The following is a 24,146-nucleotide window of genomic DNA, read 5'->3' as shown; positions in this document are numbered from 1 at the left end:
TGCCAATTCATTCCCATCACAAGTTCCTACGCTGCACCTCACACTATTTTGGAGAAGCCATCAGCTCCAGAAACTCCCTTAGATCCCACCCAGTGTCCAAGCAGAGTGAAACTGACCTTTTCATCAATTGCAGTGTATAAAATTAATTGACATCATGCCAAAAATATTTAATTATTATACTAGGCATATTAGGTATACTTTTTGTACTAGGTATACTGAAACTGCCATCCTTACAGCAAAGGAATGCATTGTAAAAATGGCAAAATTCAAATGGCAAACTAAAAACACACGGAGCTTGGATGTTAGCTTCATAGGTATCGGACACAATTTCAAACAGTGACACTACTTGTGCATGTGAAGACAAATGAAGCTACCATATAAACATCAGCACAAGCCTGATAGTGATATAACTACTTTCAGAGATAAGCAAACAATAGTGGTTTCTGCAACACAGGAGTAATTTTATTTCTTTAATAGACCATGAATACACAGAAAGAGCCCAGCCCCTAACAATAAATATAATAAGGGAAGAATGAAGATGGGGTGGTAGGAAGAATAGTCCAGCATCAAGACACTGGATCAAAGAAGGAGCATGCTCTTGAATTACAAAATTGCTGTACAGAAAGCCATATAGGAAATAGCAGCAATCTACACACAAATAGTCACATATGAGCCCATGTATTTTTTGCTGCAAGTAGGCATGCTGGGAAGCTTTGATGGCCACAGCACCCAAGTGCATGTTCACACAGCAAAACATACACGAGCCTCCCCCAGAAATTACATGAGATTGACATGTTGCACTATTTACTAACCAAAAATGCACTCAGATGTGAAGCAAAGGGATCTTTTCAGAGGTATAGGAGGAAAGATAACTTTGTCAATCTGGATCATAAATACATTAATTTGGAAATGTGCATGTAGGATTGCCAATTGCCTGAAGAAAAAATGTCCTGTGATAAGTGGTTAAATGGGATGCTTCTTGCCACATGATATTATTTACTGCAATGCCATGAAAAACTTCAGCTGCCCATTAAGCCTTGAGTAAATTGGCAATTTCCCCCCCGTCTGTTGGCAATGTTATGCATGTTTAGGATTCCATCTTCCCATTTAAAATGCAATGGCCATGATCCAGCAAACAGAGAAGAGAAAAGCTCAATGCAAGCAAGAAGAAATCCCATGTGTGCAGCTGCTTCCTGTTCTCCTTACAAACCCCTCCCCCAACCAATTCCAAAGTTTCATCAAAAACTTCTAGAAGGTCCTCAAATGGTGCAGAAAATGAAGAAAAAGTTTGTGCAGTTATCTAAAAACCAAAAAGGAGCTTAAAAATTACATTATCTCAAATATGGTTATGAAATCAATATAACTCTTCTGAGTCAGTTTTCTTGTTCTTTGCTTTTAATTATACTGTATAATGCAATAGTTACTACATGGGAAAATTGTGTCTGATTTTTTAAAAAGGTACAACAGGCAAGGACCTCTATATTCAGACAATGATTAACTTGGCACAGTAGTGGAATATGCCCTTGACACTTTATCACATCAGCAGAAAGTAAAACACTTAACTCTTAGTAATATTTATTTGAATTTATTAATAAATACAGATCTGCATTATACCATGGCATCTCAAGCAAACTTAAGTTTCAATGCATATTATCCAAGAAATAATTATTAGAACCTTTACATTAATATTTTCAAATGTTTAGCTCAGAACATAAATGGAAAAATTATCTCAGAATGTGAATTGAAAAGCTATTCACACCTACTCATAAACAACATTACAGCCCCTTGAACTCTTTACAAAAATCAGTTTCCATATGAACACTATACTGCTGGAAAAATATATTTAAATGCTGTGCTCTGAAATGGCTTATCACTGATCAGAAATATACATACAATGGGTATAATCTAACCAAACATTTGCACTTGTAAATTCCATTTATTTCAACAGAGGTGTCTCGTGCACATTACATTTCTCAAATTCAGATCAATAGGATTTCAAAATGTTTGATACTGGGCTCATGCCCAGTACTGAATGCTAAAAAAAACTATTTTCCAAGTCATCTCTCAATATACTACACAGTTGATAGCACATCCACAATCACATACAGTCTACTGGTAATACATAACAACTACATTAAAAAGTTTGTAGACAGACTATCCTTTCTTTCAGAAGAAGAGAGGTCAATTTCTTCCAGTCCCACACAGCAAGATGGGTGGCTCGTTACAGAATGGACATAACAATATAAACCCTCCACCTCCTTTCCAAGCACACTCTTCACTTCATAACTCTGTAATGAGAAAGCACATTCATTAAACAAACAATCCTGCACATCTTGTTCTAGCCAGCAAGAAACTCAAAGATATCGTTTGTAGGGTGCTCCTTAAATAAAATGTATTTTAACTCCCTGCTTTCTTGCTCAAAAAGCAAAGCGTGCATATAATAATGCATATTAATTAAGAAAAGCTCAACAGAAAACACATTTGATTTAAAATCTGAGAAACACAGTATTGCAATATATGTAACTAAAATACAGTAGAAAACAATGAACATGTTATATTTTAATGGACGCTTTTAGAAAATTTAGAAGACCATTCGTTGCTTGTGACTTACACTGCCACACTCTGTCACTCATGTGCTAAGTAGGAGCAGGTTCTTTTCTTCTGTGTTATCCAGTCAATTAACAATCAAATAGGGGAGTGGTGTTGAGGCTGGGCAAAATGGTTGTTTAAGTGAGACTATCAGCATTATAGTCTCCATGGTAATGGGTGGCACCAATTTCATTCTCAAGAGGTTGCATCCTTTAACATGATCAATGCAGGTTACAGGAGGGCATACTTAGCCTACTTTTGGTCTGATTAACAACACATGCAACCAGTTTCGGCATGTGGTCAAATGTTCACATGACCACACAAGTATGGTAACTCATCCCAATACGGCCATAATCCACTTTAAATGATACATGGGGTTGCAAATACACAACCCAGTTACTTCATTTCTAGTCCTTCCCAGTGAGAACAGCAACAGATCTTTAGATCAAGAGACTAGGTAGATAGACAGAGAGTTGGGTTTACTGATGTTAGCCCCAGTACCACAAAAAAGCATATACAACTTAAACAAGCCTTTTAAAGTGTAATCCCTTTTTACTAGATTTATGAGGCTCTGATTTCTTTAATAAATGTACTTTTAAGTATACATACCCCATCCTTAGTAGGGGAAGACTTCAGAAGCAAAGAAATGGTCCTTTGAAGGAGCTGATATAAAGTAGCAAAATGACAAAACAGAGATCAGTTTAATATGGGTAAACTCTTGGCTAATGTAGCATTTGGTGAAATTCGGTCTTTTTGCTTATGATGAAACCAAATGCAAGCCAGTACTTGCGCCTAAAAAGTTCCAGTCCTTTAAGCCACTGCATGGGTCAAGCAACTGGACACAGAAAACATGCCCTGAATGGTACTGGAGGGATGTGGAAGGTTGTCTATTTTTAATATCTTTTAACAACTCATGGCTCAGTGGATTGGATTGGATGTAAACGATAAAGGTTTGAATCTTGTTCAGGCATGGAGCAAACTGAATGGTGGTTATACCCTCTTGTATCTCTTCCACTGAATGTCCTAAATGTTGTACATTATTGTACTTTGCTCAGTGAATGTCCTAGCTGTGGATTATATTGTATTTTCACTTGCACTGTATATGAAAAAGGTGGACTATAATAATCTTTCAGCAGGACTAACCACACAGCTGTTGTGAGGTTTAAATATGATTAAATTATTAGCTTTTCTTGAGTCTTCAGAACAGGGAATAATGCTGGACAGATTTTAAAGGCTTTTCAATGCTCTCATAGAAGGAATTGTAGTTCTGGGTCCCTAAGAAGGATGGAACTTCAAAGTTCTACAGATCAACTGGTTTGGTCTCTCTAGGGCTTTCAAAGCACTATGTGGCCTTTGTGCGGATGACAAAAAGCAACAAACAAAGCCTCCCTACAGACAAGGTTGGGGTCTCTATATTCAGGGAACTCGGGATGCAGAAAAATATGACTCTGTAAATGAGTTGAAATTTTTTTAAACCCCTCAAATACTAGACAAATGAGGAATAAGGATGCTCCAGAAGGGCTGGAATGCTGAGAGCAGTTGTAAGCACCTCAAACAAGCATGTTTAACTCAAACAGGAAAAGGAAATATAGAGGAAAGAAAATCTGACTGCTCAAGACCTGCCCTAAGAACTTAGAGTAGGGGAGGTGGATTTCCAAATGTTCTCCCCTCTTGCAATTCCTTGTGAGCTTTCAGCTTCTTTGTTCCAAAGTGCCTGTTCCAGGGCTGGATCCTCCATAGATCCAGTCTAACACCTTCTACAGATTAACTATCATAATCAGAATTAGAATCTGCTCCAAACAGGGGCCCATTTCACACTCAGACTTTAGAGTGTTTCAGTATCTGTTCTCCTTCCCATGTTTGCAGGATTTTCACACTTGCAAGGTAGTCATGGGACGCAGTATCGATGTTTGGCTGCGGTATCCTCGATTTTCACCCCTGCAGACATACCGCAATGTTATGTTGAAGCTGCTGTCGAGTCGTGGCAGCCGTGATTAATGTCAGTGTGAACTCTATACTCCCCTTTTGCTTCTTTTCTCCCCCCTCTCCTTTTCCCAGGAGCTGTTTGGTCTGTGCAGAATTAACCACTCTCACTCTTCTCAGCTCTCTGAACTCCTTTTCTGTCATTTTTTTTCAGTAAAGCGAGGCAAGGGTCATAAGGCTGCTTTTCCATTGGCTTCCTTCCTCCCAGGTATGCATGCACTCTCTTATTTTTTTTTCCAAATCCAGGAACGATTTCTAACCTTGCTGCATATTCCCTGCTGTGTTGAAATATTACTGCTTATTCGTGCCTGGCTTTAAAAGCCAGGAAAGGATTAAATGGCTGTTTTCCGCTTTCACTCTCAGTTGTATGAGCACACTCTTCCCCCCCCCCCCCCAAAGCTAGGAAAGTGTTGTAACGTTATTCCTCATTTCTCCTGCCTTTAAACAGTTTGCAAATCAAAGCGGCAGTGAGGGAAAGAAGCAGCAGCATTTTAACCTTTTCCTGGCTTGGATTTAAAAAAAAAATGAGAGCAGTACATATTTCCCCCCAGAACTCTGCCACCAACTGCCTCTCCAGTGAGCAGGGACAGCCCAATCAGCAAATACAGGGCAGGGGGGTGGGGTGGGATCCAACATGGCAAAGTTCCTATGCATGCTCAAAGTTTTTTAAAAAGTGTGACGTGAATTGCAAAGCCCCGAAAGCCCAACATTGCACTGAGGCTTCAAAGCCATCTAAAATGAAAAAACAAGATGCCAAATTGAGGCAAATACTCATAAATGGCAGTTTAAATCGTAAGTGTGAAAAAGACCCAGCTGTGAAAATACTGGGACTCTGGGGAATCTTCAGACTTTGTAGCCTGAAGAAAGGCCTAAAGGGAAGTGCATCTTTCTTCAACCAGGGCTATTAAAGAAATGGGAGTTTGTTTTCAAAGCTCCTTAACTGACACTGAGCCTCACTAAATCCAGATGAACAAAATTCAGATGACAGGGGTCTTCTCCTACCTTTACTTTTACTGTGCAAAGTGGCCGGGACTTACAGTACAGAAAGACTTCTAGGTGCATTTTGAGAACTGGAGAAATTAAGGCTTCTGAACATCGGCTGCAGGACAGCGATCCCCTGAAATACACGAGACAAGGCACATATGCATGTGGCATCACACTTCCCCTTATTCCTTGGACTGGTCCAAAATGATCAAGATATGTTATCAAACCTCTTGGGGTTAATTTTGATCTTAACTGGAAGAATATTCATCTTTTCATTTCTAGTATTTATGGATTTTTAATTTCAACCTTCATCCAAGAAGTTCAGAATAGTTTACATTGTTCCCAACCCCCTACTTTAGTCCTCACAACAAGCCTACGAGTTAAATTAGGCTGAGAGTTGGTCTTTTCCACACAGGTCACTGGCTCCACATTCAACTACACTGGGAAGTGGGTCTTTCCTGCTTCCCCATAGCATCATGGGGCTTTTGGAAGCCTCTCAGGATTTTCTCCAACCTTTCCAGAACCTGATTTACTGCCTGAATGACTGCTGTATGGGTGGGAAAGTTCAGATTTTTCCAGTCCCACCCACACAGCAGCCATTTTGCTTGCCTCTGTCCCCATGGTAGCTATTTATTTTCCCCGCCACTTTTTAAAAATAAGCAATTGATTATTGTTAATCACTATAACAATATAACAATCTGTGTGCCATGATCACCAAATTACCAGCTTTCATTTTAAAAAAATAGTCTCTAACCTCAGGTTGTTATAGTGACTAACAACATACAATTGCCTTTATATAAAAGAAAACTTAAACAGCCCAGGTGGCACAGGGACTGTAACAGCCACTGCCTGAAGTCTGGAGCAAGGAAACCTGTTACGTAGATGTCTTGCTCCCGCTGTGCTGTATCAGCAGCTGCAGGGCCCAAGGGGGAACTACAAAAGCTTGTCCCTGTGTGGATAACATCACACTGACCAATCCATGCACATACAAGAGAGCTTTGTGGCTGTGTAGGGATTAAATTGAGATCTTCTTATCACTAGTGCAAAACGCAATTCGCTACTCAAACTGGCTCTCAAATATCATTTAATGAGTCACAATCCTTCTGAGAGGTAGGGCAAACTGCGAGTAATGGGGAGTAGTTCTTCTCTTCCATGGGGCTCTCTAACGATCAGAAGAAGGCTGTCTTGACAGAAAACAGCAACTGGGACATTTGCAGTGGGAATCACCCCCATGTCAATCATAACCTGAATGCTTATCTCCAATACAGGAATGTGTCCACCAATGGACACATGTTTAGGAAACTCTGCTAGAACATGCGCAAGCTGGGCATGATAAAAAAAGCCACCCCCACCCCACCCCGCTGCTTATCCACAGCAACTCTTAGAGCCAAAACACACGAGAAGAAATACCTAGGTTCAGCACGTGTTCTCTTACCTCAAGGTTTGCCAGGATCTGTAGGCATCCTGGAAGCTTAAAGTTTAGCATTTACAGAGCAGCAGGAAGGGAAATACAGGCACCTGTATTTCCCTTCCCCTTCCTGCTGCTCTGTAAATGCTAAACTTTAAGTTGCCAAGACACCTACACTTCCCAACAAACCTTGAGGTAAGAGAACAAGTTTAGCATTTACAGAGCAGCAGGCGCCTGTATTTTCCTTCCTGCTGCTCTGTAAATGCTAAACTTTAAGCTTCCAGGATGCCTACAGATCCCGGCAAACCTTGAGGTAAGAGAACACGTGCTGAACCTAGGTATTTCTTCTCGTGTGTTTTGGCTCTTAGAGGCTCAGTGTTTCTGAACATAAAAGTTCTTAGTTATATTCAACAGCCACTGAAGATGCATCTGACCCTCTTTAAAACCAAGCAATAAGTTGTGGAAGTTGATAGTAAGTGTTCCACAAAGAGTTCCTTGTGTTAATGAATGTTATTGGATGACCCAGCATTCTCAAGTTTTGAGAGTGAGAAAGAATGAAAGGAGAATGACAGTATTCCATTTACTTTGTTCACAGGGCTCACAATTTTATAAATCTCCATAATATCCAGCAACCTCGTTTCTGGGGTCCAATGATGATAAACATGAGGCTTCCTTCAAAAGTGCAAGCTGTGAAGTGGGGACCAAAAGTGGCTTACCCTATTTCCCCCTCCTCCATTCTATCTTTTTATCAACCCCGCGAGGTAGGTTAGGCTGTGTGTGATTGGCCCAAGGTCACCCAGCAAACTCCCACTGGTCACTGTTTAGGAATGCGAACAGATCACAGCTGGAGGCTCCGATGTCCTCTCTGGCATGTCACACCACTGACCAGCTCAATTGTTTCATCAGCTGTGGTCCTTCCAGGGTGATTTGGCCAGAGTTATCCATGCTCTCATCACATCTGAGCTAGACTACTAGAAGGCACTCTATGTGGGCTGCCTCTGAAGAGACTTGATAGCTCCCCCTGGTTCAAAATGCAGCAGCAAGATAACTATATGGTATAAATTTCAGACTACATACTTCACTGGTGCTAAAGGATTTTCTTCTGCTATCGATTTGATTCCAAGCTAAATTCAAAGTATTGCTTATGGCACTTAAAGCTTCATCTCATCTGCAACCTGTGCATTTGAAGGACCACCTGCTCCTGCAGAAATCTGCCCGGCCATAGCAGTCCTTGGCAGCATGAAGATGACCGGCATAGGCAGACTTTTGTTTCTAGGCCGTTTGGCAGTTATTTGAGGGGGTCATGAGGCTTTTGACGTTACTTTAATCACCTTTCCTTTGGGTTTTGTTTTTAATCCAACCTCCCAAGTAGGCAGGAACCCCCTCCTGCCTGTTTGCTAGCCATGCTTGGGGACTTTCCAGTCCGCACAAAGCCCACCCATTTTAATATTACAGGACACAATTAAAACTCAAAACATCTTCCACAACTTTTGAAAAACTATTTGCTTATCTGGAGTAACTACAATCAAAGATGTGACCACACCTCAATCAACATCTGGCAAGCATGGACCACATTGCCCTCTTATCCCATGATTGCTAAATTTCCTTAGGAATCTTTGATGAGGACCTTTTCAAGATTTTTCAGACGTCAAGTAGTATATACAGCAGGATTTAAGTCCAGTAGCCCTTTAGAGACCAGCAAGATTGTCAGGGTAGCAAATAAATGCCCACAGGATTGCCCTTATCTGCATGCTACTTGACGCAAGCATGTTCTTACCTGTCTTGGGGATGCTGCTGTACTTTTCCACTTCCACATCTGTTGCATGCAGGCCAGGAGAAAGCAGTTCCCTCATTAACACCAACAACAGTGCCTTAGAAGAAAGGAAAACGTTTGCTAAGGGGAAACGTATATTGACCATGACCACTTTCAACTCTCATGCAAAATTAGATTAGGGTAGGATGCCTCTTTGCAGCAGACATGAGTGTTTTAAAAGTAAATTTAAAAAAGTAACCTTAGGTATATTGTGACTTGCCTCATTTAAAAAAAACATTTCACTGACTTCAGAACCATTATAAAGCAACTCAGTTAACTTTTCTTTTACCTATACAATGTTAAATGCTCTAAACAGGCTGCTTTAAAATTCGTTTTTAGTTACATTATTTCATACTGTTAATTGGAAAATGGGTGTGTATGTGTTTGTGCACGCTCAAATACTCCTTATTTATATTGATATAACCAGGAAATCAACTCTGCTGTTTAAAAAAGAAAGTCTGACATACGTGACTAAAAATGTTAGTGAACTGAAGGCCAGAGATATTTCGGATAACTAGTTAAGTATTGTTGCTAAGTATAATAAATCAAGTAAATTGGGTATTTTATGGGAAGGCCAGTAAAAAGATTTAGAACAATGGTGATGTGTTGAGCCAAGCAATAAATGTGAAGGATGTAGCAGCTTTTGCAAGTAAAACAGAGATTGGTGATCCGGGACACCTGCAAATGAGTGGATTACAATTGCCAAGCCCTCAGAATATATGTCGAAGGCCAAACACCTAGTAATCCCCATTGAATTGTGCAAGAATCACTCAAATATATTGGAGAAGCAAGCGTGGCAATGGTAATACATATTGGTCAGGAGTGCTAGAATATTCACTTAAATTAAATAGGCTGGTAAAGAAAAGGGTTTGAAATACTTTATGCCCCTTGGTATTCAGAGACATGCAACATTTGACAATTGCTGAAGATTTCTGTTATGGAAGTCTGAAAGTACACTTGAGTTCACAAGAAAAATATGAAGACGCACAAATTGATCAAGACTAGTATACAGACTGACGTACATATCAAGGAGCTTGTGGTAGCATGTATGGTGACCCTGATTGGTTTTTTCAATAACCTCATGAAATAAGATGAAAAGTGGATGGCATGCATACCTATGGTACGACAAAGTAAAAGTGAACTCTATGTTCCTACATCATTACATACGGAAAAGCCTATATGCAACCTGGAAGAAGTATAGAGACTTCCTACAAGAAGGAACCCCCATGTGGGTAGTTCCGTATGAAGTAATAGATCCGAGAGCTGTCTATACTGAGCAACAGTGTTTAACATATAAGGAGATAACCCAAATAGAATCTTCTAAAATTAAAATAAAGACACAGGACGAGTTATCACCCAACTATGATTGGTTCCAGTATAGGCAGATCAGAGATCTCTACAATTCGGATTGTGCAAAGGGAGGCATAAGAACAGAGAATTCGGAACTAGAGCAGACACTTTTAAAAGAGGATAAGAAGGAAATTTCCAAGGTATACCAAGTACTGTTGAAATGGTATACTGAAGATGAAATAGTTAAAGTATAAATGGTGAAGTGGGCCATAAACTTTAATAAAGAAATAACAATGGAGGCATGGGAACACTTGTGGAAAAACACAATGAAGATTACAACGTGTACTAATATTAAAGAGAACATTTACAAAATGATCTATCGTTGGTACATGACACCAAAGAAGATTGCGCTAGGGAATCTGAACACTTCTAATAAATGCTGGAAATGTAAAAAACATGAGGGCTCTTTGTACCATATGTGGTGGACGTGTGAGGTAGCCAGGCAGTACTGGGGAGAAATAATAAAAGTAATAAGTGAGATTTTACAATTTCAAATTAATAAGAACCCAGAATTCCTGCTACTGAACCTGGGAATGGAGAACATTCCAGCCCAATATAGAACACTGTTATTTTACATGACAGCAGCGGCCAGACTTTTGTATGCGCAAAAATGGAAAGTACAAGAAGTGCCAACTATTGAGGACTGGACTTACAAATTGCTGTATATGGCCGAAATGGACAAAATGACAAGAAAACTGAGAAATCTGGACCCAGGACAGTTCAACACAGACTGGGAGAAGCTGAAGCAATATGTGCTGAAGAAATGGGAGGTGGGAAGAGAACTGTGGCAGTTTGAGAACTACTGAAATATGACAAAATGTAGAGGGGGGTGACTTTACCGGAGGGTAGAGAGAGAAATGAAAATGTCTAAGCAGCTATTTTGTTAGAGTGTTATATATAGAAAAATATATAGAAAATGGATAGAAAATAATTAACTATAAGGACCGATTAATTAACATTGTTTCTGGTATAAACGTGTAATATGTTAAACTGAATGAGCCTACCTGAAGAAATATATGGATCAAATTGATTGATAACTTTTGAGGATAGTTATACAAAGCAATATACGGAATATAAGTTAAATTGGTTGACTTATACAAATGCATGGGTTATATGGTTTATATGTTATATGGTTTATAGAAATATTTGAAACCAGGAAACTATGAAATTATGTTAAAAAGGGACAAATTGTTTGTCTAATATGGAAGAAGGGACTCAAAGATAAGGTATAGAGTATTAAAAATAGTTAAAGAATTATTGCTTAGATCAAAGGGAAAGTATATGTTTGTTAGATAGATGAATTTAAAATGAGTAAGAGAAAAGGGACAAAGGGTTGGAAAACTGTTGGAAGTCAAAAGAAAAGGGGGGAAAGGGAGGGGGTTAGAAATTGGGAAACGGGAATTGATTGCAATGTGAAATTATATTATTCTAATTCCAATAAAATTTTATTAAAAAAAAAAAGAAATAAGATGAAAAGTAGCGAATCACCCAACTCTCCTCAAGAGAAGTAAGCTTGCAATATGATCACATGAACAAAATTAGTAGGTTTTCAATGCAATCCTAAATTACCTTCTAAACTCACGGACTTAGAAGAGTGTGATTCTGTTTCAGATTGCACTACTTATTAAATAATTGCCCTTCTTATCCGTAAATCTGTGGGGAGCAATTTTTTTTATATAATTCAATATTATTGATTTTGTTTAATTGATTTGCATGTGATCTTTCCAGGCACACTATACTCAAGGTGGTCTACAAGTATAACACAAGAAAGTCATTACAAAAGCTAAGAACATCCACAAGACCTAGCAAATAAAACCAGAAAACACAGATTATTAAGAACATTAGTTTAGCAGACAATTCTGACTTATGCTTATTCATGGATTCATTTTGCAAATCAGCCTTGGACACATTGCTATCAGCTTCAGCTTTTCATTATGAGTTCTGTGGCTAGGTACAGGTCAGGACTTTCTGCTAAACCATTCTAGTTCTCAACTGTGACATTCTGCAAAGCCATGAAGAGGCTGGGACTTTTTAGTTTAGAAAAGAGACAACTAAGGGTGGGGGAACATGATAGAGGTTTATAAAATTATGCAGAGGACAACGAGAGTGGAAAGAGAACATTTTCTCCTTCTCCCAAAATACTAGAACTTGAGAGCATTTAAGGAAGTTGAAGGGCAGTAGATTTAGGACACAACAAAAGGAAATACTTCTTTGCACAAGTGATTAAAATGGGGAATTCACTGTCAGAGGATGTAGTGAGAGCATAGAGAGCTTTAAAAGAGGATTAGAACAGATTCATGGAGGAGAGGTCTATCAGTGGCTATTTGCCATGGTGGCTAAAGGGAACTTCCATATTCAGAGGCAGTGAACCTTTCAATACTAGTGCCAGGAGGCAACATCAGGGGATGGCCTCAGCTTCTACGCTCTGTTGTTGGCACTCCAGAGTAACTGGTTGGCTGTTGTGTGAGACAGGATGCTGGACTAGAGAGGGCCAGTGGTCTGATCTGGCAAGGCTGTTTTTACGTCTTATTCATTTAATGTGATAATGGCAAGAAACTTGTTTCTCAGCCTTATGCAGAAAACAGCTGGTCCTACATCAACATGAAGTGAGGAGAGAAAGTGACAAACCAAAATGGAGGGTTGATGGTAAGCGTTATTGTACTGTTTAGGTATTAAGAACTTTGGAAGCAGCATTGATGTATAAAATAATGACAAAAACGAAAAATTCACAACATCAGACCTGAATCATCTACTGACAAAAATGTGGTAACCAGCTAATCTCCCCACAAAGTTTATGTGGTACCAAACTACTAGTGCAGTACTAAATGAATCTGAACCTATTATAGACAACATCACACATATAATGAAGTGTTGCAGAACTATATACTCTTCTGAAGAAAACAATGGAGTCTGGTCAGGAAAGATAGTAAGGAACACTATCCGTTAGTAAACTTGTTTGAGCGTATAAATGTGAAGCTATCTTGTGCAGCGTCAGACCAATGGCCTACCTAGCTCAATATTGTCTGCTGTGATTGGCCATGCTTTCCAAGGCCTTAAATAAAGATGTTTTCCAGTCACTGAAGACCTTTTATGGGGAGATGCAGGAATTGAAAACAGAACTTTCTGCATTGCAAGCATGTGCACCGTCACTGAAACAGGTCAACCAGGGACGATTAAGAGCCATATTTGGGGGTTGGGAATGGATTAGGCAGGCCAAATTATTGTTAGGAATCTTTTAATATTACAGAAAAATAAAGGGGTCATACTACTGCTGCCACATACCCCTACTCCTCACAAGCCATTCAACAGCTTATACATACATGCCAGCTTCAACCCACTAATAACTTTCTGCAGCCAAGCTTAGTGTGTGAATACAGTGCATGAGACAGATGTGTGGGCTAGTCAAGTTGGAACATGTAAGCAGGCAGGCATGTTCCAGCTACCTATTTCCCCATGCCATCCTATTCAAAGCCCCAGCACTGTCCAGAGAACTACAGCCAGAACTGATCACAGATGCCAAACAGATTATTAGTGCTTGCTAAATGGTGATGTCATACGCCTCTCTGGCCTCCTGCATCTACCCGGTCTTTAGAGAAGACAATAATTGCCTCTAGTTCATCTGGCTCCAGAACACCTGGTTCCAAGGGGTGTTAGCAGTAGAAAAGGGGGGCATTTGTGACTCCCTTCTGAGAGCTGCCTCCAAGCTGCCAGAGGAGCTACTATAACTTTAGCCTGGCTGTTCCCAACATTAAAGGGAAAACAGTAATGGCATCTTCATCTGATGCTTCACTCTTTAAGCTGCGGAAGCAGCTAGCAAAAGGATCTGGTGAAGTCATGCAGGGATGGAGACAATGGAAAGGGGGGGGGGAGATCCTTCTTTTTTCCTCTTGCCCTACTTGGGCCCTGTGTACATGGGCATTTGGCAGTGAAGCATAGGAGGAGGGTAAATGTAGCAACGACAAACAAAGAGAACATTTCCTTTCTTCCCTCTCTTGACCGCTTTCTTTCCCTCTCATCATTCTAAAAAAATGAGGAAGATGGTGGGATGGAGATTCTTCCCTCTTCCTTGTCCCACAGAAAGTGTAGACGAGTAGAGACATTCCCTACCACAATGTCGATTTTCCTGTAGGAACTACACTCTACCATGTGGAGCAGCAAACTGCAGCTCTCTTCCTTGCAAGCAGATGTCTTGGTGGAAGGAGACCACAATGCTCATTGTAATTGTTTTCCCAAGCTCTGCATTTCCACCCCCATCCTCCCCGCCAAAACAAAGAAGCAAAGATCTAATGAGGGACACTACTGGAATGAAATATGAACTCCATCAGCTTCCTAGGGAAAAAGCTGATGCACATGTGCTCTTAAAAAAATAAAACTGAAATACGGCTGCATTTGTCTAATTGGCAAATAGGTCAACATTAGAGATGGGCACGAACTGGGGGGAAAAACCTGAACCATGCAGTTCGTGGTTCATCGCATTTCACGAACTATGAACCTGCCTCAGTTCACAAACCAGTTTGTGAAAACATCACTTCCAGGTCAGCAAATCATCACTTCTGGGTCAGAAGAAGGTCACTTCTGGGCCAGCAGAAGGCCACTTCTGGGTCAGCAGAAGGTCTGCAGGAAGTCCATCCCCTGTTGCCTAGAAAACTGATTGATCGACGCCAGGCTGTCTGCAGCGACGAACCAAAAAATGAACCAAACAAACCAGTCTAAACTTCGTGGCAGTTCATCAGAAATGGGCTCTGAGGAACTGCCAGTTTGCAAACCATAAACCGACCCGGTTTGTCACAAACTTTGGTTCGTATTTCAGTTCATGCCCATCTCTAGTCAACACTGCCATCATAATCTGAGCAGAGTTACACTCTTCTAAGCCCATCAACATTAAGGGACATAGAAGGGTGTAACTCTGCTCAGGATTGCACTTTAATGACTGAAACAATGTTGGACTAGTACACAGGGGCTACTTGTCTGAAGATGGGGACAGTTCATTCTATATATCTTTTGGTAGTTCAATTCCTATTGATGATTTGGGGTCAATATGGTAATTAGTTACCGTTCATCAACAGAATACAGATGAATGTAGGAGTAATTAGCAAAGTAATGCTGTTAGTTTGCTAATTAAATGTTGCAGAAGGGAAATGCGTTAAAATAATAGTTTCATTTCAAAAGAAAGAAAAAATGACAGCAGAGCTGTCTCTAGCTGTACACTGCCTTTGGTTTTAATAAGTTTTGAAAAAGGTAGGTTGAGCTCCCCCCCCCCCCCAAGTAAGTGTGCTAACATTTATAATGGGAGCATTTGCTTGTCAAGCCATACACAGGATGAGATAACAGCACACACCAAGAATCCCACCCCCTACTTGCTACACTGTTATGTTAATACAGTCCTCCTGAACATTTCAGTAAGACAAGCCATTAGAAAAGTTTTTACCCTCAGAGAGAGTTGTACCAACCTCTTACGGCACAAATGGAATTGACTTGAGTTGCAGAATCCAGCTCATCTAGTTTTACAGGGCTAGTGAGTTCAGTGATGTCAGCACAAGCAGCCATACACAAAAGGGGCTTTTGTAACAAGAGAATGGTACGTTCAATGCAAATAATCCTACCTGCCAACAAAGACATTTTGATATGTTACAGTAACAAGATGGCATGTGTATGTCCATATTTGTTATCTGGGCCAATAATGTTCCCAGCCAGCTTTTCACTAAACTTAATTTTGTCTGATGTGCTGAAGTCTGGGAATGAAACACACATTAGGATAAAGTGAAGCAAAGAAGCCTCTACCCCAACCATCCCAATATGAGGAATATTTAGAGGAGAGAAAATCTGTTAGGCTTGTGGTTATTCACAGAATTGCTCTCTGCTTTTGTCGTAGTGGAGGGATTGGGGCTGCTGTTCCAAGTTGTTCAGAAGTCAGACAGGCTGTACTTTGATCCCCAGATTTCTGCCCAATGGAATGGGTGATTCAGTGGATCTGGAAGTCTGACAAGAGACTTTTTTTGTAAGCAGGTCAGCAACTCAAAAGCAAGAGAGGTTCACAGTGACCAAAGGTCATTATCATCTAGTGATTAATTTCCCCAGACTGTGAATCCAATCCTAGTTTTTTCCAGCACAGGCATATACAACAATGAATACTATGTTGACAATTACAGATGCAGCAGAAGAAAGATTTAAACAGATGTTGGCCATTATGTTTCTAAGGGCAATTTGGCCAATGCACTGAGATAACTGCAGGTGATAGGGCTAATCTGCTTCTTTCCAAAAACTGGAGCAAAGGAAGCCTTAAACCATCCTACTCTTTCTGAAGCTTCACTCATGATTGAGACATGCCTAAGACACAAAAGTCACACATCTCTCATTCTCTCAAGATGAGAGAAACAGTTACACTGGAAGATAATACTTTAGTATTCTTGAACAAAAAGAGACATAGGGCTAAATTCTTCAAGGGTTCTCCTTTCAGTAAAATTCAGAATACTGTCAAATTGCTGATTTCTGAGGAAATATTTTGTGGTGACATGGAAAATCTTACAGAACTGATAGTAGTTGATTAGGCAGCATATGCTCTGGTGCTTACCATTTTCACAAAGTGCATCCTTGAAGAAAACAACACAATGGGAAGTATTCTTGAGTACTTCCATAACTTCCACATCAACCACACACGAGGAAGCAACAGAGACTGGTAGTGTTTTGGGAAATCCAGAACTGACCTCGGCCTCATCCTGCAGTGAGAAATCAGTCACAAACAGCCAAAAATGTATTTGGCTTGAGGGAGCACTACTTGTTACCTAGAGTTTGAAAAAAAACAAATATTATAAAATACATATAAATAAGCAACACATGATTAAACTGATGTTACTTTGTCTCCAAGATCAGATTTGGAAGAAGTTAATCTTGTTCAGTTTGGCTGCCTGCATTTCAATATTGACGGGCTGTCATTCAGTGTGACATGTTGCTTGATTATATGTGTGGTTGTGATACAGCACTAGAGAAAAGGACTGCAAGGCTCCTAGCACCTGTGCAAGCAGAACCAAGGTTGGAACCAAGTTCGTAAGAAAAGAAGCAATTGCAGAAGCAGTTTGTACCAGCAACCTTACATCCCAAAAACACCCTGATGCCAAGGGCCAGAAACCATCCAGAACAACATACCACACGGCACAACGGCCTGCACCAAGAGGAAACTGGTCACTATCAACATCTTACTCTTACACAAGATGAACTTGTTCCCAGAGCTCAGGTTCCACTTCTGTAACACTGACGTGAGGAGAATTGGAGCCCATTCCCTTTCCTTGCAGCTCATTTCTGTGCAACCTAATATATTGTTCTGAAGGGTTTTTTGACCCTCAGCAGTGGGGAGGGACAAAGAGAGCTGCTGTGGGAATGTGGTAAAAATCACTGGTGCAAACATGCTTCATTCATGGAAACTCTGGATCCAGTCTGCTGATGTCCTCTTGCTCTCTTCCCGCTGCAAGCCAAACCTACCCACTGTTCTGTGACAGCAAGAGTTACAACAAGTACTGTTGCCTTTAGACTTTAGGGAAAGCCTAGGTGACATAATGGCATTCTTTGCATGAGTTTAGGAAGAGAGGGAGAACTTGAAAGTATGGGAACAAAAGTTGCAAAAGTGGCCACAAAGTCATGACAGCTTTGAACCAGCAAATTGCTGTAGTAAGTACAGTTGCACACTGTAAAGTCAGGTGGCACAGAGCTGCATGCCTTGAAACAGAATGCTATTTTAGCCATTGTTGTGCACTGAAGTTGGGGAGAGGAACTAAGACGGTGATATAAACAATATTTTGTACCAGGACTTTCAAGCACTGGAGGCCCACTGCTTTAACCAACCATCTTTGAAAACATTCCTCATGTGTGATGACTTAAACCTTTTTCATATAAAGAAAACCAAGATCTACATAAGAGAAACACAAGAGCATTGTTATTAGGCTGTATAATGTTGCTCCACTCCCTTGGTAAAAGCTACTATATATACAAGAACCTGGAAGTTTTCCTCTGGGACAAACTTCAACATTTTTTAAGGATTCGTAGAAACCAGATGATTCATAAAAGGCACTGGGTGAAACTAATGCATCTACCCAAACAACATAAATATCCTGCTTGTTTAGGACAGGAAGAAAAAAATATTCAGCTAAAAATAAAAGATAAGAAATGACCTCATAATAAAAAATGCCTACCCACTGTGTTATACTTCATACTGGAAGAGAGTTTAAACTTATGATTAAGATGTTTTGTGTAATTATTACCAATAAAACTTGGTAGAAAATATGTATCTGTTACAAGTATTAATCTAAGAGATATGGCCAGCCACTAGAATAAAATTTTGTTATATTTCCAGAGTTATCTGTAGGTTTTGCAAATTTTAAGTTTGTCCCTTAATTGAGTGCATTGTGGTTCATCAATGTGATAGCACTAAAGGAAGTCTACACAATGGTCCAGACTGAAATAAACAACTATAAAAATAAAAAGTAAATGATTATATAAACAAATCTCAGGAGCTTGTCAATCCTGTATCACTGTTACAGACAAAAACACTGAACGCATCCTTAAAGGATGTAGTATAGAATGAATTACCAAAAGCCAATGGCTTCAGACAAACAAGACAGCTGATCATGATGGGCAGGCATCACCCTGGCTTGTGGCTGGGCTCATACACTCCCTTCCCTGAACTAGGGATGTGCAATTCAGGTTTCTGATTCAGGAAAAATACCCAAATCGGACCAGATTCGCAAAGATTTGGGATTTCCAAAGCGGCCCCAGCATGACAGGTCTGTTTTGGAAAACCCGAATTAAAGATTCCCGAAGCTATCTGTATAGCTTCAGGAAGCTTCGGGTCATGGAGTTTAAATGCTCGTTTCTCTGCCCCTGCACAGCAGCCCAGAAAGGGGTATTTAAACCCCGGAATCAGCTGCTCGTCGGGGGCTTCCCCGACAAGCAGCTGAGTGCCAGCTTCAGGGCTTAAAATGCCTCTTTCCATGCTGCTGCAAAGGGTCAAGAAAGAGGCATTTGAAGCACCAAATCAGCTGCTCCACCGGAGCTGGAGCCACTGGGCTTACCGCACCTGGTGCAAGTAGGGAACGGGAATCTCCCTGCCCTTCTCGCACTGGGTGCAGCAGCCCCATGGCGCCGCTCTCTTGATGCAAGAGGGACGGGGAGAATCTCCCCACCCCTCTTGCATCAAGGGAAGAGAATGGCAGAGAAGTAGGCTTAAGCCTGCGCTTCTCCGCCGGACACTCTGTTCACCTGCTGCTGCCGGGGCCGGGGAACTCCCTGGCCCCGTCAGCAATGGGTGAAGGGGGCGGCGGGGAAGCGGGCAGAAGCCCGCTTCTCGTCCCCGGGTGCCTCGTTCACCCGGTGGAGGAGGGGAAGGGGGCTCTGATGCGAAGCCCAGTGCAGCTTCCAAGCATCTCCCCCCCATCCCAACCGGCTGGAGGAGGGGAAGGGGGCTCTGAGGCAAAGGCCGTTCCAGGTGCGGCTTCCAAGCTGTGCTGGGAACGCACTTTGCCTCAAAGTCTCTCCCCCCCATCCCAACCGGCTGGAGGAGGGGAAGGGGGCTCTGAGGCAAAGGCCGTTCCAGGTGCGGCTTCCAAGCTGCGCTGGGAACGCACTTTGCCTCAAAGTCTCTCCCCCCCATCCCAACCGGCTGGAGGAGGGGAAGGGGGCTCTGAGGCAACGCCGGTTCCTGCTGATAGTTTAAAGGGACCAGCTTGCAAGGCAGGAAAGGGGCCCTTTAAACTGGCAGCTGTCTGGCGGCACGGGGGAATCCCTCTTGCTGCCTGCCAGCTGATAGTTTAAAGGGACCTTTAAAGGGCCAGGTAAGTGGGCTGGAGGGGGGCTAAGTGGGGGGGGTTGGGGTAATGGTGGTTGGGGGTGCTGGGAGAAATACCCTCAATCACTTTGGAATGCTCTGAATCTTTACAGAGCATTCCGAAGTGATTGAAATACATGAATCCAAAGTGGCTTGCGGTTTTGGGTATTTCCAAATATATTTCCTGCTTAGGGTAAACCCGAAGCAGGGAATCCGAATATTTTTGGGGCGCACACCCCTACCCTGAACTCTTCTGCTTTCAGTAAATGGCTATTGGCTATTACATCTTTATGCAACTGCTCAGGCAAACTGGACATTTGTTTCTTCCCCATAATCCAGGATTAAATAATAGTTTAGAATCACAATTTGTGGGAAGGAAACAAACTCTAATTTAGCCAAGCATCTTCATTTCACCATCATGGCAAACTGGAGTAGATTTGAATGTGTCCAATACAAGGAAGTATTCAGTCGTCCTCCACAAGTAAGGAGAAAATGGAGAGAAGAATTTAAGTCCAAAAGAAAGCCAGATTTGTGCCCATCATGAACAAATGAGTTTATTGCTTCGCTTGTCCCAGAATATCCGTTTTATTGTCTTTTAGGTGCTTACCACTTCCTCCCATTTCCCCCTCCCTTACAACAAGACTACCTGTAATTTTAAGATGATCTAAAGAAAACAATATTGTTAAGAAAGAATAGACTTATGGCATTGTTACGACTAAACAAATTTATGTGGTGCAATTTTCATGGCAACAATAATAAGGTGCCAGAAGACCCTTGGTTGATTTTGCTACAGAGGGACATCTGCCCCTTTTGAACCTGTACTGCTAAGGCTTCAGATGTCATCATTTAATTTTTTAAAAAAATCATTCTCTCTCTCTCTCTCTATATATATATATAAAATGAAACTAGTGACATCTGAATGAAGCCTATATTATACAAATTCTATCACTGATTTATAGCAATAGCCTCAAAACACAGCAGTTGGAAAATATTAGTGAATGTTTTTGACTAAAAATATGGCAAGTATCAAATCCAAATTTGCTTTTGTCCCCATTTCATGATTTATAGTTACTACTCTGAACAATATTCTATTACTGCAAAATTTTAAAAGCTCATTGAAAGGCTGAATTTTTTTAAAGTCACATGGGAGGAATATCAGAGCTTTTAAATGCCAGCCTTTAGATTCTGGGACAACCAGCCAACACCCCCCCCCCCCAATTCTAACTCATAAGCACAAGTCATTTAAAAACTATTATCTTCCTGTATGTGTGTCAATTTGTTCTGAACAGAAAGACCAGAACAGACAAACAGCAGCAGGATTGAGTTATGTGTGTACAGCTGCCTAAAGTCCAGATGGAATATATTTCCTCATTTTCCTTTTGTACCATAATACTTATTCTGAATAGTAATAATAAAAATGCCATATTTTCATTTCCCTCTTCACATAAATAAAGACTTGAGAATTTTCTGTTCAAATGGCCGCATGAAGCAACCCAGCGATTGTAGCACACATACCTACATACACACATGCACAAACTAGCTTAGAATCTTAATTATAAACTGAAATATTTATACCCTGCCTTTTCTCTTGGCTCAAGTTTAACCACCGCTTCTCAGTTCTGAATAAATAAGTCTGCAAAAGAAATCTAAACTGAATCAAGGTCTTCCTCTTCATATTTTATGATGCACCAGACCTGTATGAAGGACATATTCTGTTGGCAAGGACTGAAGCACAAAACAAATTCTAGCCATGACATTTTGTCTAGAATGGCTAGAAAAGGTAAGTGATCTGTATCCCAATGGCTACAAAAATGTAACTGTTAGTTTGTAGTACCACTATTTAATCATTTATGAAGTTTTAAATTTTGGATTACGTAGGTTTTTTAAACAGCTGTAAAATATTTTAACCCTGCAAGATTGCCAGGAGGCATCTCTGAAGTCTACCAACCAATATAGAACTACTTACTGTTCTGTCCCAGGTTACCAGCAGGCCACTGGCAAATTCTGCCAGTGTCTGACTGTTCCTGATCCTGAAAGAGGGCTCTGCTACCCAATGGAACATCTAGAAAAACCACCAAATGACGCTGCATTTCTCAAATTTAAAGTAGGCAAATGCTTACGTGTTCCTATATTCTCCTGTATCCCATCCTTTTAATTCTCTTCCATTGTTATTTATTAATATAAATTGGGGGGGGGGAACACCAGTGAACAAAAAAGTAACTGATGTTTACAGAATACAATTCATAGCTGCCCTTTTAGGATGTTGATGGACTATAAATGACATAAATAAATAGTTGCAACCAGCAGTTCTTAAAGAAGTACACATAATTATCCCCTGGTCTGGAGTGAACTGGGCAGAAAATGATCACAAAATCATTTTTGGAAAACAAATCTGCCTTGTTCTTTGTCTCCTGATAAGGAATATCTCTGGTGGGAAGCACATCTAACCAGAAGACATAGAAGGTATAAGAGCACCAAAAAAAGCCTGGAAGCAAATACTGTGGGATGTGAATTGCCTTGCTCAGTCCCAGAGGAGTTCGTTCAGCTACCAATGATTCTCTCAAAGCTAAATACAATTAATTTGTTAGCCATCAAATAAGTAAATACAAAAGAGGAAGTATCCAATTATAAAAAGACTAATCCAATCTGTACAGCAGGCCTTTTTAACAATAGATAATGGCATTAAAAGGTGCATGATTGATTGCCTTAAGAAAAAGAGACAGACTGATAGAGAACACAGCTTGAATCTGCACATCTCTGGGAAAAGCGGGCTATTTCTAGCTACTCACTGGAGCTTTCCAAAGTTACATTTAAAATGCTGGACTCTGATTTTGTGCATTGGTTAACTGGATTGTAATTTATTAAGCACTTAAAATGTGATTATCCAGCCTAAGCCTTTGGAATGGGAACTGACTATATACATTTAGATATGTTATATATTTTATTGGAAATGCAGGAAAATAGTTCATTGGTGGGATACCTCTCAGAAATAGTCTACAACTGCTGTAATGAACATTAAGAATATCTGAAAATCTAACATAAAATATTAAATTGAGGGGGAAATGTTAGAGCCTGTAGGAGGATTACTGGAGAAGGATGAGAAAAGAAGTCAGTTTGCACATAGCGGGGAAGAGGGTACAGTGAAGCACTGGCACACCCTTAGCCATATGATATGACTGTAATGTCCTTTTTAGGCTTAGGAACTTTATGGTGCAATCCAAAACACTTATGTCTTTCTATGTTCACTGAAGTCAATGGTGCAGTCAGGCTTCTTTCAAGTACATTTTAATGCCACTTTTATTTTCAAATGTGTCATCTTTGCATGTGCTAGGGTAAGTCCTAAGGAAGGTGACAGCAAACGCCCCATCTCTTAGCATAGTCAAAGTCTCTCTCTAATTCTCCAACCTTTCTATAACTGCAGTAACTTGCAAAGCATGTATTAACTGTCCAAATAAACATCTCTAGAATATTTTGATACAGGCTCTCCAACAGTATGGACTTTGCTCTTTCATCATTTTTTTACTTGCTGTTTTATGCACAATGCTAGCAGGGGGAAAGCTCATGTACAGATGAGTCAATGGTATACTGGTTAGAATATCAGACTAGGACTAAGAAGACCTGGGTTGAAAATCCCACTCAGCCACAAAGCTCGCTGTGTGACTTTAGGCCATCAGTCTCTCTCTCTCTCTCAGCCTACTTCATAGGACTGCTGGTTGGATAACAGAGAGGAGAAAAAACCATGTACATTCCTTGGAGAAAAAGTCGGATAAAATATCATAGTTAAAACATTTTGTGTACTGATATAACAGAATGGTAAAATCTATTACAGTGAATAAATATTCAAAGGAAAGTGGAGAGCTGGATGGGTATATCCAAGGTCAAAATGTAAACCATAGTTAATGCCAAAGCATTCCAAAGTCTTCTAAACAGAGCAGCAAAAGACCAAGAAAATATCCCTTTACAGAAGAGTAGAGGAGCTATCAGCCTGAGAATGAATCCACCCCCTCACTCTAAAAGTGGTTTAAGTCACACCAGAAAAATTTAACTGTAAAAATCATATCTCAAAGCACAATGCAAAGAATTTAAGCATTGTTTTCAGTTCCACTGACAGCAAACCCTTAGAACATTTTAACTCTTGTTGGATTACTCCACTATTCTACAGAAGTTGATTAATTCAGGAAGTATTCACAGCCTCACTATTCTAG

General features: G+C 40.5%; 1 protein-coding gene across 1 annotated transcript in view; it reads right to left on the bottom strand.

Moving 5' to 3' along the window:
• Positions 1-1,569: 1,569 nt before the first annotated feature.
• The window catches only part of SPIDR (scaffold protein involved in DNA repair), a 273,651-nt gene continuing 251,074 nt past the window's right edge, over positions 1,570-24,146 (bottom strand). Inside the window, exons 16-21 of the mRNA XM_054985150.1 lie at positions 16,699-16,909; positions 15,578-15,730; positions 8,742-8,835; positions 5,575-5,689; positions 3,199-3,252; positions 1,570-2,288 (exon numbers count right to left, since the gene is read on the bottom strand). Coding sequence (XP_054841125.1) covers positions 2,130-2,288; positions 3,199-3,252; positions 5,575-5,689; positions 8,742-8,835; positions 15,578-15,730; positions 16,699-16,909 — 786 coding nt within the window. The 3' untranslated portion in view covers positions 1,570-2,129. The remainder of the gene's footprint in view (positions 2,289-3,198; positions 3,253-5,574; positions 5,690-8,741; positions 8,836-15,577; positions 15,731-16,698; positions 16,910-24,146) is intronic.

The sequence above is a fragment of the Eublepharis macularius genome, chromosome 7 (genome assembly GCF_028583425.1).
Source record: "Eublepharis macularius isolate TG4126 chromosome 7, MPM_Emac_v1.0, whole genome shotgun sequence".
Classification (NCBI taxonomy): Eukaryota; Metazoa; Chordata; class Lepidosauria; order Squamata; family Eublepharidae; genus Eublepharis; species Eublepharis macularius.
The sequence above is the reverse complement of the archived record's forward strand: the minus strand, read 5'-3'. Positions and strand labels throughout refer to the sequence as shown.